The 15559-nt window shown below is 40.1% G+C and overlaps 1 protein-coding gene across 1 annotated transcript in view; it reads right to left on the bottom strand.

Moving 5' to 3' along the window:
• Positions 1-5204: 5204 nt before the first annotated feature.
• The window catches only part of hcn4 (hyperpolarization activated cyclic nucleotide-gated potassium channel 4), a 43448-nt gene continuing 33093 nt past the window's right edge, over positions 5205-15559 (bottom strand). The window contains exons 6-9 of the mRNA XM_056766132.1: positions 15120-15266; positions 14653-14893; positions 11484-11648; positions 5205-11015 (exon numbers count right to left, since the gene is read on the bottom strand). Of these exons, the coding sequence (XP_056622110.1) occupies positions 9763-11015; positions 11484-11648; positions 14653-14893; positions 15120-15266 (1806 nt within the window). The 3' untranslated portion in view covers positions 5205-9762. The remainder of the gene's footprint in view (positions 11016-11483; positions 11649-14652; positions 14894-15119; positions 15267-15559) is intronic.

The raw sequence follows: 15559 nt of genomic DNA, 5'->3' as shown, positions 1-15559 counted from the left end.
AGTCCATACATGTCACTTACATCTCGGACGGCCTGAGGGTGAGTAAATAAGTTTTTGGCTGACAGATCCCTTCAACAAAAGATCTTGCAAATTACAAAAAATAAACAGAAATCAAACAAATGAATTGAGAGGATTTTATCTACCCCACTTGTAAGTCGCTTTGGATAAAAGCGTCTGCTAAATGACTAAATGTAAATGTAAATGTAGTGAAAATTCTGTAAAAGTTTACATTAGAAGTATTGATTTGATTGATTGACACTTTATGTAGATTAATACAGCCCAACAGTATATTAAATTAACCAATCTTACAAATTTAAAACACAATAATGCACCAATAATGTTAATGAACAACATCCTATAATATTAAAACACTGAAATTGACCGATTTTTTTAATCACATACTTTTAATTAACTAAAGCTTTGAATGATTATTTTAAAAGTTTAATTTTTGAGGTGTCCTGTCTGTAAAAGAGGGGGCCATTATTTAACCTTATACGTATATGTGTCTATGCATATAGATCTTTAAGCTCTTAATGTGGTCCTCGCGTCCCCCCGTATTTTGCGTCTCTCTCGTTTAACACCGGATTTAAATCACCGGCGCTCCATGAATGACGTGTGTTCCGGTTGACATGATCCCTACACAGTGTTCACTGCTCTCTACTCCCTACACACAGGACATCGGATGAAGTTTGCTTCTGAACTTCACAACACGAATTTGCAGCGTCTTCATATACGGACAAAACATACTACAGGAGTTTGAAGGGTTATTTAAACACAATTATGAGATTTGCGTAACGTTAGTAGTTACGTTTAGTGCACTTCAATGCCCTTTATGTCCACTTCGCAGGACTTATACACGCGAATTGAACAATATCTGGAGCGGTAAGAGACGCACACAAAATATGCGGAGAGGAGTGGTGAGGACCGGGATTAAGAACCGCAGCAGCTCGGCGGCTAACAGTTAATCATCATCTTACTTTATACATCACAATTAGAGTGTTCGAGGGTGAGAAAAAATTTCTGTTGAGAAAGTCTACAATAACACTACGACAAGTTAAATACAGTGTCATCGGTATTTTAGAAGATGCGGAGGATTACATTCGTTCTATCCCTAAAAACCCGCTGAAATAAGGTCGCATTTTGGGGCTGAATTTGAAGACTTTGAATCGAGACAAATTTACCAGCCTTCTGTCGCGCTGCTGTGACGCAATCGGTCTTAAAATGCACCCTTCAAAGAACGCAGACCCCGAATTGGGACACAGCCAGAGACTGTGAGACAAGGAGTTGACAGCAGAGGGCGCTGTGACGCCACAGTAAAATCAGCGTGAATCTTATTCACTTGACATAAAGTTTATGTTAAAAATATGTTTTAGTGGCCAATAGCAGAAGTTAATTTATACATATTTAAATCATTTAACATAATTAGAAATAAAATGATCATGTGACGCTGTAACAATGATAATTTATGTCATATTTTTCTGGTTTCTACATCTGGTTTTAGTAGTGTTTGTGTGTACGTGCGTGTGTGCGTGCGTGTGTGTGTGTGTGTGCCCTTGTTTTTTATATCCCGGTGGGGACCAATGTCTGAATTCTCACCAACACATGGGGACTCGTGTCACCGTTGGACCAAAATTGAGGTCCCCATGGACATATAAAGCTCATAAATATTTGTATGGGGCGTCAGCAATAAACTGTAAAATTACTTTTTCCCTTCAACCCTTTGATTACTTTTTCTGTAATTTTCCGTCTTTTTATCTTATGAAAAGAAAATTCTGTAAAAATATTTTTTTTAAGTGTACAGTTGTCTACTTTTTTCAAAGGGGCATTATAACACCTCACTCCGCGTCTCTCCCAGCACGAGTTAACCGGAAGGTAAATTGCTTGCGTTGTCATGGCGACCAGGTCCTACTTTATGAGATTAAGCCATGCGCTGCCATTTTGCATACAGATTGACCAGCTGGTACCTTGTCGTTATGACAACGGCGCACAGCATCCTTGCATCCCTGACACGAGGCCAGACACACCTCACAGCATTATTGATTATCACAGATGCAACACTCCTCATAAAGTGGACGCACACGAACACACAGAGTAGAGGACTTGTGATCGAGCACTGCTAAGCTATTCTGTCTGATATCACAATGTCAACAAGGAGAACGTGAGAGACACAGAAACCTCCGGACACTATCAGTCTGATAACTCTTAACTCACATTGAGATTCCAGACGGCTCCAGAGCTCAGCATGAGACACCACAACAGACACACGGACGCTCACCTTTAAACACACAACCCTGAATCAAACTCAACCTGCCCATCACAAAAACCACATGTCTGAAGATGAGGAGCGTTAAAACTCACCGCTGTGATGTGGGTGGTTGCTAGGGTGTTGCTATGCAGATCCTCAGCATCAGCTGATGAAGCGGCTCAGAGACGTGTTCACATCATTACACCAAACTGAGAAAGAGAAACAAACACAAATAATGATGATGAAGATTTCATCTGTAGAATAAATGCATGTGTTTGATCTCATTTAATGACGCGGTTTATTTCCAGTTTAAATGAAGTTGAATTAACCGACTCTTGACAAACTCAAACTGATTTTATTATCTCTTCTATAACAGGTTGCTGCACGGTTCTGCATGATGAGGGAGCATTCCATCTTTTTTTTTTTTAAAGAGGGGAGTCATTTGTCCTCAATGTCTCGGTCCTTTATAAGTGCTCTCTCTCCCTCTTTCTCTCTCTCTCCCTCTCAATTTCAATTTTCAATGTAAGTGTGCTTTATTGGCATGATGTACATTCCTGTTCCAAAGCATTTTTATTATATGTAGTGCACATAAAGTGGTTTATAATATAATATATGTAAATATATAAAAACAGAAATAGAGTATAGTTTAAACAAAGATTTACTACATCAAAATATACATTTAAGTAGCAGAATAAAAGAATGTTATAATATAATATATTGTAAACATCAGGTCAGTATACAGATCTGTATAGTGAGTTTGTGGATCTTTTCAACGTGGCTCTTAGTTTTTAAAGATATCTACTAATGAGTCATTATAAGATATTATTTATTAGAATGATCTTGCTTGTTCTATAAACACCATTTTTACCGTTCTGTTTTTCTTATTTCCCCTGTAAAGTTGTTTTGGAACAATACATATTGTGAAGAGCACTATATAAATAAATTGAATTGAACTAGTATGTTTTGTGCTCATTTTTATGCCACATTTACTCTCGGTGTACATTGATTTAATAAGGTCAAAGGTTTAACCACCGAATAGGTTTTGCCATCTCTCTATCTCATCTCATCTCTATCTCATCTCTCTCTCTCATGTCTTTCCTAAATATACTAAAGGTTATTGAAAGTACATAAGGATCTTTCCACAGGACATATGATACAAACACAGTATATAAAGTTCAGAGAGAGAGAATCAGTCCTGACTTGATGTTTTTATCATACTCAGTGTTTAATATATAATACGTTTTTATTTTTTTATTTCGCTCTCTTTTGTAAATCTTTGTGTAGACTGTAATATATATATATTATATTTTATATTAAAGTTCTTTTCATATCGCAATATACAGAGAGAGGGATAAAGCAGTTGAGATACAAACACTAGATTTCTCATCAGCAACATTTGGATAAACCACTTCTGTTGTCCCAAGTGAAATAATAAGTCGACACAATTCAAACAGATGACATTTTTGTGCTTTTTTGAGGGTCAGAGGTCTAAGAGCATCCTGCCTTTAACTGCAGCGCGTTTATAATCCCTATAAATGGGCTAAGAGCCCCTCAACCTGCTTATATCTGATGTCTTTGACCCACGGACAGTCATAACGCTGATGACGGCTGTAATTCCACACAACGGTGGAAGAACGCCGGAGCTTTTCCTGGTTTTTTGGCAGGCAGACAGACAGCTGTCAGCTCTCCAACCTCTTTCATGCTGAGTAATTAAAAATGAAAGAAACACAGTTTACAGAGAACACAGAGTGGGATACGGGACTTGATCTTTCTTCAGATTCTGTACAACATCACTGTCAGACTCGTGTGAGTCTTTAAGATCCAAAGCCAAATGTGATGGAGTATGTGGAGCAGATCTCCAGTGACTTCACCTCGAGACACCACCATCTGTCACACAAAACAAACATACTGTCCTTTAAAATAACGTCACATAGGAAAACAATCACTTACATGATATTTCCTTCTTTTATTTCCCTAATGAATGATTACATGGTTTTCCGTGAAGAACCGGATGAGTTGGACAGCAGATGTGTGACTGTTCGGCCAAAAATCTGATTCTGGAAAACAATTTGTAAAAGAGTTCAATGTTAAAACGTGTTCTGCTGAAACTGCAGAAATAATATTTAATAAATGTCAGATGTACATGTATTCATACCTCATATATTTATCACAATTCTACAATTGCTAATGCTATTTCAATGTTAGTTTTAGCCAAAACACTATTAATAAAATGAATTTAACACGATTAATATCACTCTTTGCCCTGCGATGGGTTGGCACTCCATCCAGGGTGTATCCTGCCTTGATGCCCGATGACTCCTGAGATAGGCACAGGCTCCCCGTGACCCGAGGTAGTTCGGATAAGCGGTAGAAAATGGAATGGAATGGAATGGAATATCACTCTTTAAAAATACAAAGATTTATAAAGAACAAAGTAGGACAATAGTTTTTTCTTAGTTCTAGTTATTGCGGCTGACTTGTTCCCATGTATTTCTGGTTCTCCACATGGTCCAAATCCGCCGTGATCCCCGTAAGGCCCTGAAATGTCATTACAAAGACACTTTAACTCATGTAAATATGCAGCTTTTATTCCGCACACGCGAGCGAGAGTCTCTGGGCTGTCTGGTGCGAGAAATAAAAGGGGAATCAGGAATATAAAAGTGCAGAGGAGCGGCGGTCAAGCTCACAGACTGAGACGCAGGGATTAATTACTTTAGTGTTTGACCCGGAGCGGATTATCCCAGCGCCCGACCAACCATCAGTCCAAAAGCAGACAGATATCAAGAGGCTAGTTTAGGACACGTGACTCCAGAGATGTTGGGTAACCAGAATCAGAAAATGAGTCTGTTATAAATCAAAACATCGCCCCGTGTTAACCTCTGGAGATAAACAGACACACAATTCTTCATGTTTTTTATTTTTATAAATTTTGTAACAATATCAAGTTTGTGTGCTTATCCTCCATCCGTGTTTTCGATGGATGCCGTAGACGTCCACAGCATCTGTCCTGAATCAAACATCTACAGTACAGCCATCATCACCCCATTACATCACACTTATTGCTGTTTTCCATACATCGTAGATTTCACACAAGAAAAAGAAAAACAGTTTCCGATTGATCCTTCAAACGCCATCTCTCAGTTCACGTCTTCTCTAGAACAGAAGCGTTGTCAGTGTGTCCATCAAATCTCATATGTTTCGGATCCCCTGTTTTAATATGAACACCTTTCCAGTGAGATAAGCCGAGAAATCTGAGAAATATGTCAGAAACACCCGCAAAAATGCAAACACATGAAATCGTTGTGTTATAAATAGGAAAAACACAGTGAAGTGAGATTATAAAACATGATCTGACAAACAAACAAAACAGCAAAAACACGAAATAACTTCATCTTCATCAATCTTCTAAATAAAACCTTGATCACATCTGATCTGAACAGCTTCAGTGTTTAATGGGGGAGGCACTGAGAACCTGTGAATCTCGCTCCATGTGTTTAAAGTGTCTGTTCTCACAAACAGTGACAGATCCAGAGACGTGAGAGATGCTGATTTAAGCTCACACGGGCAACCGATTCACACAGATTTGTCTTTTTTTGCAGTATTCACCACTGAAAACAGAGGCAAAGCTCTTTCCACCCAGCTGGACACAAGTACGGTCAGCGTGAACATCCCTCAATAGTGTGCACAGAACCTGATTCTTCATTCTAGCAGCTTATTGTTGCGATACAGCGCAGAAGATTGAGGGCGAGATCTGATTGAACATATACAGAGACGGTGTTGCCAGATTGGAAATGTCCAACTTGGATTTTCTTCATTATTGATCGTACAGAGGTCAAAATGATGCCACAAATACGATAATTACGGTCAAGGGTGTAACTTTGGTTTGACAAGTGTGGGGGACACAAAATGGGGGAAGATGTTTTTGATTTGAATCTTGTCCCAATTCAAAATGCTGTGTTGTTTTTGATTGTCTAAATTGAATAAACCATGAAACCAATAGTTGTTTTTATTGTGTAGCAAAAGTTGATGTTCACGAAGGGGGAAAATGTGAGTATTGATTGAGAAAAGGAGGAAAACATGCCTTGTAGACCTGAATCTGCGGTCAGAAGGAGACGAGCCGGATGACTTTCTAAAATGCTTTAGGAGGTTTTACGTACCTAAACAACAACCAGTGAAGCCCACATTTCTGTCAAGCCTTGTCACAAACACTAACTGTTGTTAAAAGAAGGAGTCCTTATCAAACGGAAAAAGTAATAAATTACATGTTTCTTCCCCATATAAGTCTATTATCAGGAAACAGCTTAACCTAGCTAACAGAAACAATGAACACATTAAAACATATTTCTATTATATTCAAGTCAAAACCACATGATTGAAAACAATCTTTCAGTGATCTATTTTTAGTGTACAAACAAATTTGAAAGTGACGGGGACAAACAGGATTTTGAAATGTGGGGGGGACATGGCCCCCCTGTCCCCCCCGGAAATTACGCCCTGATTATGGTACATCTGGCAACACCGACCGGAGATGAAAGTTCACCCTCATGGCCGTCAAAACGTGTGCTAATATAAAAAGAGAATTTCTGAAGAGCATTCACACTTCGTGCTGTCCATGTCTGTCAAAAAACAGACAAGCACAAAAAATATTCCTTTTTGTCTCGTACGACTCGTGTGCAATAAACCAAATAAAAGATTTTCATAAAAGTCTTGTTTCAGTTTGATTTGTTTCTTCAGCTCACAGTCACACATCTGAATGAATCTGTAGACATGAATGAGAGACCGTGATGATGATGATGTGGATCACAGCGTCTGTGAGTGTGAAATCTATTCCTCAGTCACTATTTCATTACGTCTGCACACGACCACCGCAAACACAGACGTGAGATTAGGTCTGGAAACGTTACCAGCCGGAATCATGAAGCGTTCTGAAAACTGCTAACAGACTGAAGTGATTCCAGGTGGATGGTGGCCAGTGTTGATTTCTCAGCGGGCTTGTAAACACGTGTCTGAATCACACACATGAAACAGAGAAGAACGTGCGTGTGGCCTTTGTCCTAAGAGACACAAACCGTGAGTCTAAATGAAAGTTGAGATCTGAAGCACACAATCTGGATCTAAAGGTGTGTTTACATGACAACAATGTGCTAAAAAAAAACTTGCCTACAGATGACTTTGAAAGTCCCCAAAAATTAAACATCATTTTTGTTGAAATAAGTGTCACGAATCTGAGCTCTCACGGTCAACATTATTGACGATTATCAGATATTATCTGCAACAGTGTCACGATCATCACGTTCTCTAATTTGTCGAGATCCGTCCATCATCCAAAGGATTTTTCATCATGAGTCACGCTCTGATTGTCCTTAGTGTTTTTATTGATTTATTTTACTGTCGCACGAAACCCTTCAAATGTGTCCACAATCACTACTTTACCCCCTCCAGAGGCTCCCGAGAGCTCCAGAAACAATCATGACACACACAACACGACAAACGCGTCCTCATCACGTCGAGCGGCCCGCAGGGGTCCCTGCTGTCAGTCAACACACATCACCTCCACAATACATCAGTGTCGGCGCACATCTGTCCTTCCCGTCTCACTTTTCCCTGCCTGTCGCGATCACGTCTCAAAAGTTGAGGAGTTTCACAACTTCTGCTCTCCTCGGGTCAGACCACACGAACGCGAGCGCTTGTGATTCACGTCTGAGGAAGAAACATCACCATCGGCCTTCAGGAAGAAACCGTTACACTGCTCCAGAGTTTATATCCATCACTTCTGGACCGTCAGATCCGAGTAAAGGTGCATCAGTATCTCAAAACACGTGAAAGTGATGTTGAGGTGGTCGCCATGACAACGTCGGATGCTTGACTTCACCTGAAACACCTTTAAACCCTCTTCCCTCTTCAAACTTTATATAGTACACTTTATTATCTACTATAGTAAACTGTGGTATACTGTAATATATTATAAAATATGATACAAAAAATATAATAAAAAGTCTACTTAAATATTTACCTTTGTGAGGTTTAAAAACAGTATTTAACAGGATTTTTTGTGTTTTTCATTAGTGATCATGATCATCATTCATATTATTGCCCACAGGGATTTGTTTGCTCATATTTCAGCGTCCGTGCTTGCAGACATGTGAGGTGTGATGTCACTTGTCTAAGCGATCAGACTGGTGATTTTCTCCCGCCGCAGGATAAAACAGACTAAAAATATTTAAACCGAGGGACAAAGTCACATCTTGACATACAGAGACCGGAGGGTGAAAACACCGGGCGACCACACACAACATGTCCTGTATAAACCTGGAGAAGAATCCATGAGGCCAAACTCAGACATTATAAGCATCAGTGTGTTGTGCTCTTAAAACACAAACCCGGTGAAATCAGACGCAGTGAGCGGATCATGTGATCTCACGCTGGTCTCAGGTGTCTGATGACATGATCTTCTGTCCATGAATGACTGATCGATGGCATTGCTTTTAAGCTACATTCACACAACTTCTGTTCATCGTTTAGCATCTAAACATAAAAAAAACACACACCGCTGTTTCACTGATGTTAAATAAACTGTTAATTTGTGCGACTTCAAACAACACAAACATTCTGTAAAAAGGCAAAACTATTCTTGCTACGACAAACCTGACTGCCATATGAATTAAGATATCACACACAAACACACGCACACATAATCACACACGCACACCCAATCACACATACATAAAAAAATCACAAACACAAGCACACAAAATTACACACACACAAACAATCACACGCATAAAAAAAACACACGCAAACCCCCACACACACGCACAAAATCATACACACACAAACACACACACCATAATCACATGCACTAGTGCACACACACAATCACGCACATAAAAACACAAAATCATACACTGCAGGATGTTAAACACACATGATATGAGTGAGGAAGACAGAAGTGAATTGTGATTTAGTGTTTTTGTGATTGCGCTGTCACTCAGTGCTCACACATCTCAACATCATTCAGCACAAGATACTCAACTCAACATGGACTGAACATCTTTTTGGTTTTTCTATCGTCTCCACCTTGTAAGGTTTCTACAATAAATCTCCCTCAAACACAACCTCTAACTCTCCAGATCATCAATCTGTGATCCGCGTGAAGTTATTAAAAAGGTCTCAAACACACAAACATCTGTTTCAACACGCCGGCCTGAGAGTGCATAGATCCCTGCAGAGCAGTCTTGTTTTCACGACATTACTAGAAAATAACCACATGTCCTTACAGTAAGATGTTTATATAGGTTACACTTCACACCCTCCTATAGACCCAATAACATATCTTTAAATATATAATTCCATATATATAACAAATATAATGAGTGAAAAACAAACAAACACAAAAGAGAAACAAATCTAAAGCTCACGGCGGTATAAAGAGAACTGATTCAAACACAGTGTTGATATACAGAGACAAAGAAATAAACTATACGGCGTCAGGACGGACAGAAGGGTGCGATTCAACCTCACAAATTTGAGGGAAGTTTAGATCGAGGCGGGTCGGACAATTGGGTGTCGGACCCCCGCGGGTGAGAAAGCGCCGGTGACGTCCCTACAGATCCTGAGGCAGTCACGTGACCCGACACAGAGCTACAGGGTTTGGCTGTCGGTGATGAATACGGGGAAAGGCAGTGCGCGGGTGAGGAGCGTCCCGAGGCCTGCGTCCCCTCCGAAGACTGATGGGAACTGGACAGTATATTGAGATCCTCATAAAAGCGTCTCAGAGGAGAGTCCCTCCCCAGAGCGTGATGACCCGGGAGCTGACCTGGACACAAGGTCTGGGGTAACAGGGGAGACGCGTGAGATCCATCGTCGCTGTACTGGAAAGTCCTCCCCATTACCGGACTCTGAAGGGTAGGGCTGGGGGCGAGAGGGGTGTAACAGGGCGAGCCGTTCGCCGAACCGTACTGAGCCAGAGACGCCAGGGCTGACCTCTCTGAAGACACGTGAGGAAGATAACTGGACTGTATGTTGGACAACGCAGACAGAGTTTGAGAAGACGGAGTGTTGTCGCCGGTCTGGATGGAAGAAGGGGATCCGGGTGGAGGCGTGTGGAATAGTGTGGTGGTTTTACCGGTGAATGGTTTCTGTGGAGACTGCTGGATGGGGGCGTGACCAAAGATCCCAGAACACCCCGTCGCTGCGACTCCTCCTGTCGGCCCTTTCTGAAGTCCTGAAGGAGCGGGTTGTGAATGATGCTGCGCGGTGCCGGACGACGGCGATGTCGACGAAAAGCTCCTGAACGGAAAGGAAGATGCGTGCGGAGAAGTGCTCCCACACACCTGCTGACTGCTGGACGTCGTGCCACCTGACAGGTTCCGCGTCCGGAGGGAAGAGAGAACGGGACTGTGGTTCCCCACCCGAGGTTTTGAGGGAGAGCTGAATGGAGAGTCTCCAGGTTCTCCCGACTGGAAGCTCTTCAGGTGTCCGCTGGGCTCTTTTCTCTCAGCGACGGGTCTGAAGAGTCCGGCGGGCAAGTGAGGGTGGTGAGTTAGTGCGATGGCGACGGACGTGGTGGTGGCGGCCGCCTGCAGAGGGGCTTGAATCAGAGGAGCCCAGATGAAGGGCGTGGGTGAGGACGGGGCTGGAGGAGACGGGCTGTGGGCCATGTCTCGGTCGTGTTGAACGATCTGCTGAATGATTTCATTCTCTTGATAGTTCAGAACACCTGAAGTCAAGTCCTGCTGGACCTTGTGCTGGAGAACAGAGTTCTTCTTGCCTGATGATACAAACAAAAAAACACAACAGATGTACAGTCAAACAACAACACGCATCATTTCATCTTCACATATTCAGTCATCCCGATTTCACATCAACGATTCCAGCGTTACATTTTCAGTTTCATTTTAGTCTTTGTTAATGATTAAAATTGTATTTATATAAATATTATATATATTTTTTGAGGCAACATTAAAAGTTTTTCCAATAATTTTTGGAATTATGATACTGACAGACTGCTGCGAGACATTAGAGAGTTCAGACTGATATGAAGTAAACATGAGAAATCAATCAAAGTTGACACCTGTACACACTTACAGTTCATTTGTCAAACTGGAAGTGCTAACGGGTGTCAACTTTGATTGAAGGCGAAGTGCAATGCATTGTGGGATACAGTACAGTTTTTGATGAAAGCATTTGCATTCAGACATTTCATGTATAGATCAAGTTTAAGAGAAGCAGGACTGACCGATGCGATCCAGTCGATCCACAGCGACGGTCTCAAACGCTCTCCTCATCATGGGATATTCCTCCAGGACTTCATTGAAGTGATCCACAGACAGAGAATACAGACGACAGTACGTGTCTGCCCTGACGCTGGCCGTGCGTCTGCCGCGGGTCAACAGACAGATCTCTGGAGACGACACACACACATCAATAGTTTCTCAGTCTCTTTAAAGTCTTCTGAGCATTGTGTTCTCTATTAACTCTTATTTAGCAAACATGTTTCAATTCCTATAAATGAAGGTTGATCCTTTTATAAATTACATTAAAAGGTAAATAACCAAGAAAACAGCATTTAAATGAAATCAGATCTTTTATTCAGAACATTTAACGTAATTCAGAATTGAATCTTTTTAAGTAACTCATACACTGCTAAAATAACATTCTTACTAAGTGTTTTTGTCTTGTTTTGTGGTACAAATACCTAAACATTCTTACATCAAGATGCACTTTCTTGGACCAAAGATATTTAGTCTCTTTTCAAGGAAAATAATATAAGAATAAAGTACGTTTATGGTAAAAAACAAAATTCTGCTTCTTGCTTGTTTTTACCATAAACGTACTTTATTCTAGTATTATTATTTTTCATAAAACAAGACTTAATATCTTAAGTCACTTTTCTTGTCAAGAAAGTGCATCTCTAAGAAGTTTTAGATAATTTTACTAAAAACATGACAAAAATGCTTAATAAGAATGTCATTTTTTGCAGAGTGGTTTTGTGATTATTCTTATAGTATTTGAAAGGAGCTTCATGAATTTGAATTGAACAAAATCCCTGGATGTACTGTATTAAAATCAAAGCCAGACTATAATGATAAGATCATGAACATCATGAGTTAAATCCTCCAAATAAAACGCTAACTGTTACAAAACTTTCAATCAAACCTGTATGTGAATCTGTCTTCAAACTCTTACATTTCCTTGATCTGAAAAACTCTCTTAAATATTCATGACGACACATATTGTAGGAAAGAAAAATCTCAAATGATATCAAATGAGAGATTAAACCGAGAGCAGATGTTTCCTTTAAAGCTTTAGAAGAATTTCACCACGGATTGCTTTGCTTCGTCCAGATTTCAGGAGAAACATCTGAGACTTTAAAACACATTAGTGAGAACTTCACTCATTCTCCTGAGCTGTGAAAGAACACGTGTGTCTCGAATGTTGGCTCGACCTCAATGTGATTTTGCTGTAACACTCAGTCAGATGAGCTGTTGATGATGTGGTCCGGAGGCGAGGATGTGTGTGTGTGTGATGTCACAGTGACCTCTGCTCAGTGTTTCCATTTCATCTGTGTTCTGCTGTGACTCATCAAAATAAAACATCAGACTGAGCAATAATCTGATAAAACACAGCAGTGTGTGCGGCTGGATTATGTTATCTGTGTCATATCTGTCATGAACACACAAACACGATCTTAGCTGATGTTGGAGGATTTAAGAGGGTTTTTTTCTCCTAAAGATGTTTTGTGCTCAGAAATCTTGTGTCTCTGGGTTTCCCTGCTTTTAGAATGAACTCATTCATCTGTTAGATTCATCTGAAAACATTTAAAAGACCATTTAAGGTTAAATCTGAGTTTTTTCTGTTTTAGGCCCGATTCACATTTCGCTTCTTTTACGCGTGCATATACGTTATTTACGCAGTTTAAGACGTGAAATGTGAATCAGGCCTTAAACTGGGTTCACACCAAATGCAAATTAAGCGTTTTGCGAGAGAAATTTACATATGAAGACGTGTACAGACGCGAACTCACGGCAGGTGGTAAACGCATATCAATCTTGTGTTCCCATAGGTTGAAAATATTTGTAATATCACATCACTCACACCAAAAAATTACGAACTTTTCCTGCAACTAGTAAAGAGCGTGGAACACGAATGTTCGCATTTAGTGTGAACTCAGCATTACACTGGGTTGTCACCAACGTGAATCAAGCGTTTTGCACGAGTAAATTACATACAAATTCAATGCAACGAGAACACGCGTCTATCTCATTTTCCTTGAAGGTGAAAATATTTGTACAAACTTTTCCCGCGAGTAAAAAAAGAGTGTGCATGGCGATAGTTTGCGTATGGTGTAAACCCAGGGGTCGCTCACGAGTCGCTACGAGTCACGCGTCTACATTCAAAATAATGATTATACCAATGGATAAGACACGAAATGGGAATAGGGCCTTATGGATCATTTGCTAATTCATAGTATAAATGTAATTTATAAAAGTTGTATATTTCAATCTTTTATTTTTTTACTTTATAATATATCTGGCAACATCCAAGAATGTTGGACGATTTCGTCTCATATATGACACTGCAGGTTATAAACTGAAACTTGTTCATCTTGATGTTTCTCTTGAGAAATCCCTCTACACTGTTATATACATCAACATCATGTCATCTGAGACAAACTTACGACTGAAATGAAACACGTGTGAGTCGGTTCATTTCACTGCAGGTTGTATAACTCTCGGTGTGAGATAAATAAAATCTTGAAAGAGCAATAAAACACTAAAAATAACACCAGGAAGAGGTGTAAGGAAGACATGATGTCTTACTGCCTGTCAGAATAAACCAAACACACAATCTGACAGACTCTCTCTATCTCTCTCTCTCTCAAATCTGAGAGAATCACACAATGAACATGACATATAACTAAGAATTTAATACAAACATCAGCAACATGAGCATGTGTGAAGAAATGTCTTGCATTGTGAATTTATATTTACATTAAACCTCAAACTCCTGACCAACAGCAGCAACAAACAGTCGCATAAAAAAACTTCTTGTACAGTTTGTAATGTAAGAATACTAATTTTTTCATCTGAAATTCATTTATGATAAATTAAAAGACTTTTAAGACCGGAAGTAAACATCCAAAACGTTTTTGATCCAACAACATCAAACTAAACCTGCTTTACTGCCCAAAAACACTCATGATTCTGTCTCTAAAGCTTTTTGTTCAGCTAATCCATCATTATGAATATTAAAGCTTGTGTGTGTGTCTCTGTGTGCGTCTCTGTGAACGTGTGTGCATGTGTGTGTGTGTGTGTGTGTGTGTGTGTGTGTGTGTGTGTGCGTCTCTGTTAGTGAGTGTGTCTGTGTTTGTGTTGTGTTGTATTTTGACGTGTGCTTTTTCATACCTCCGAAGTATGAGCCGTCTGACAGTTTGGTCTCTTTGTTTCCCCGGGTGAGAACGCTGACCACGCCGTGCTGGATGAAGTACATCTTCTTGCCGATGGTCCCCTCTCGTATGATGTAATCTTTTGGCTGGAAGACCTCGAAGCGAAGTTTGGTGAGCATCGACGTCACAAAGTTAGGATCGGCGTTGGCGAACAGCGGCATGGACGCCACCAACTTTCTGCAGTTAAAGTTTATGATCTCCTGTGAATTACAAACATCACCAAATAAATGTTTAAAGAGGAGATCAAATGACATCACCCGTCCTGACCAATCAGTGCAAAGCATCACAATACACAACGATGATGATTATGGTTTGTTTAATGGTCTTTAAAATCTTATCACAATGAAATATCTGAGGTCAAAAAATTATTATTTCATAAAAACTATATCATCAGTCATCCTCTAGGGTGAAGGTGTGTGTCTTTACCTCTCTCAAGGGTTCATTGAGTTCTCCCAGAATGCTCTCTTCATCAAACATCTTGCCCTGGTATCTGTGCTCATAATAATCGTGAATCCTCTGTCTCATGTCGGCCGGCAGTTTATGGAAGGACATGTACTGCTCCACCTGTTTATACTGCACACACAAACAACAACAACAACAACAAATACACATTCCATTAGTCATGTTTAGATCCTGTGAACTCAACTGATCACCCAGCTCCAGGCAAAGGACCCTTGTTATTTTAATCCAAATACTAACTTTTGTTTCTTTTTTGTATTCTTTCTTCCTGTAAAGCTGCTTTGCAACAATGAAACATAGTGAATATAAAAATAAAACTGAACTGAATTGAATGTTTCAATATTTGATCAAACCAAATGTGACGACTGTGATGAGGAAAAACTCTCACACTGGACTTAAAATGTGAT

This window comes from Triplophysa dalaica, chromosome 14 (genome assembly GCF_015846415.1).
Source record: "Triplophysa dalaica isolate WHDGS20190420 chromosome 14, ASM1584641v1, whole genome shotgun sequence".
NCBI classification, from domain to species: domain Eukaryota; kingdom Metazoa; phylum Chordata; class Actinopteri; order Cypriniformes; family Nemacheilidae; genus Triplophysa; species Triplophysa dalaica.
This window is presented reverse-complemented; position numbering and strand designations above follow the sequence as displayed.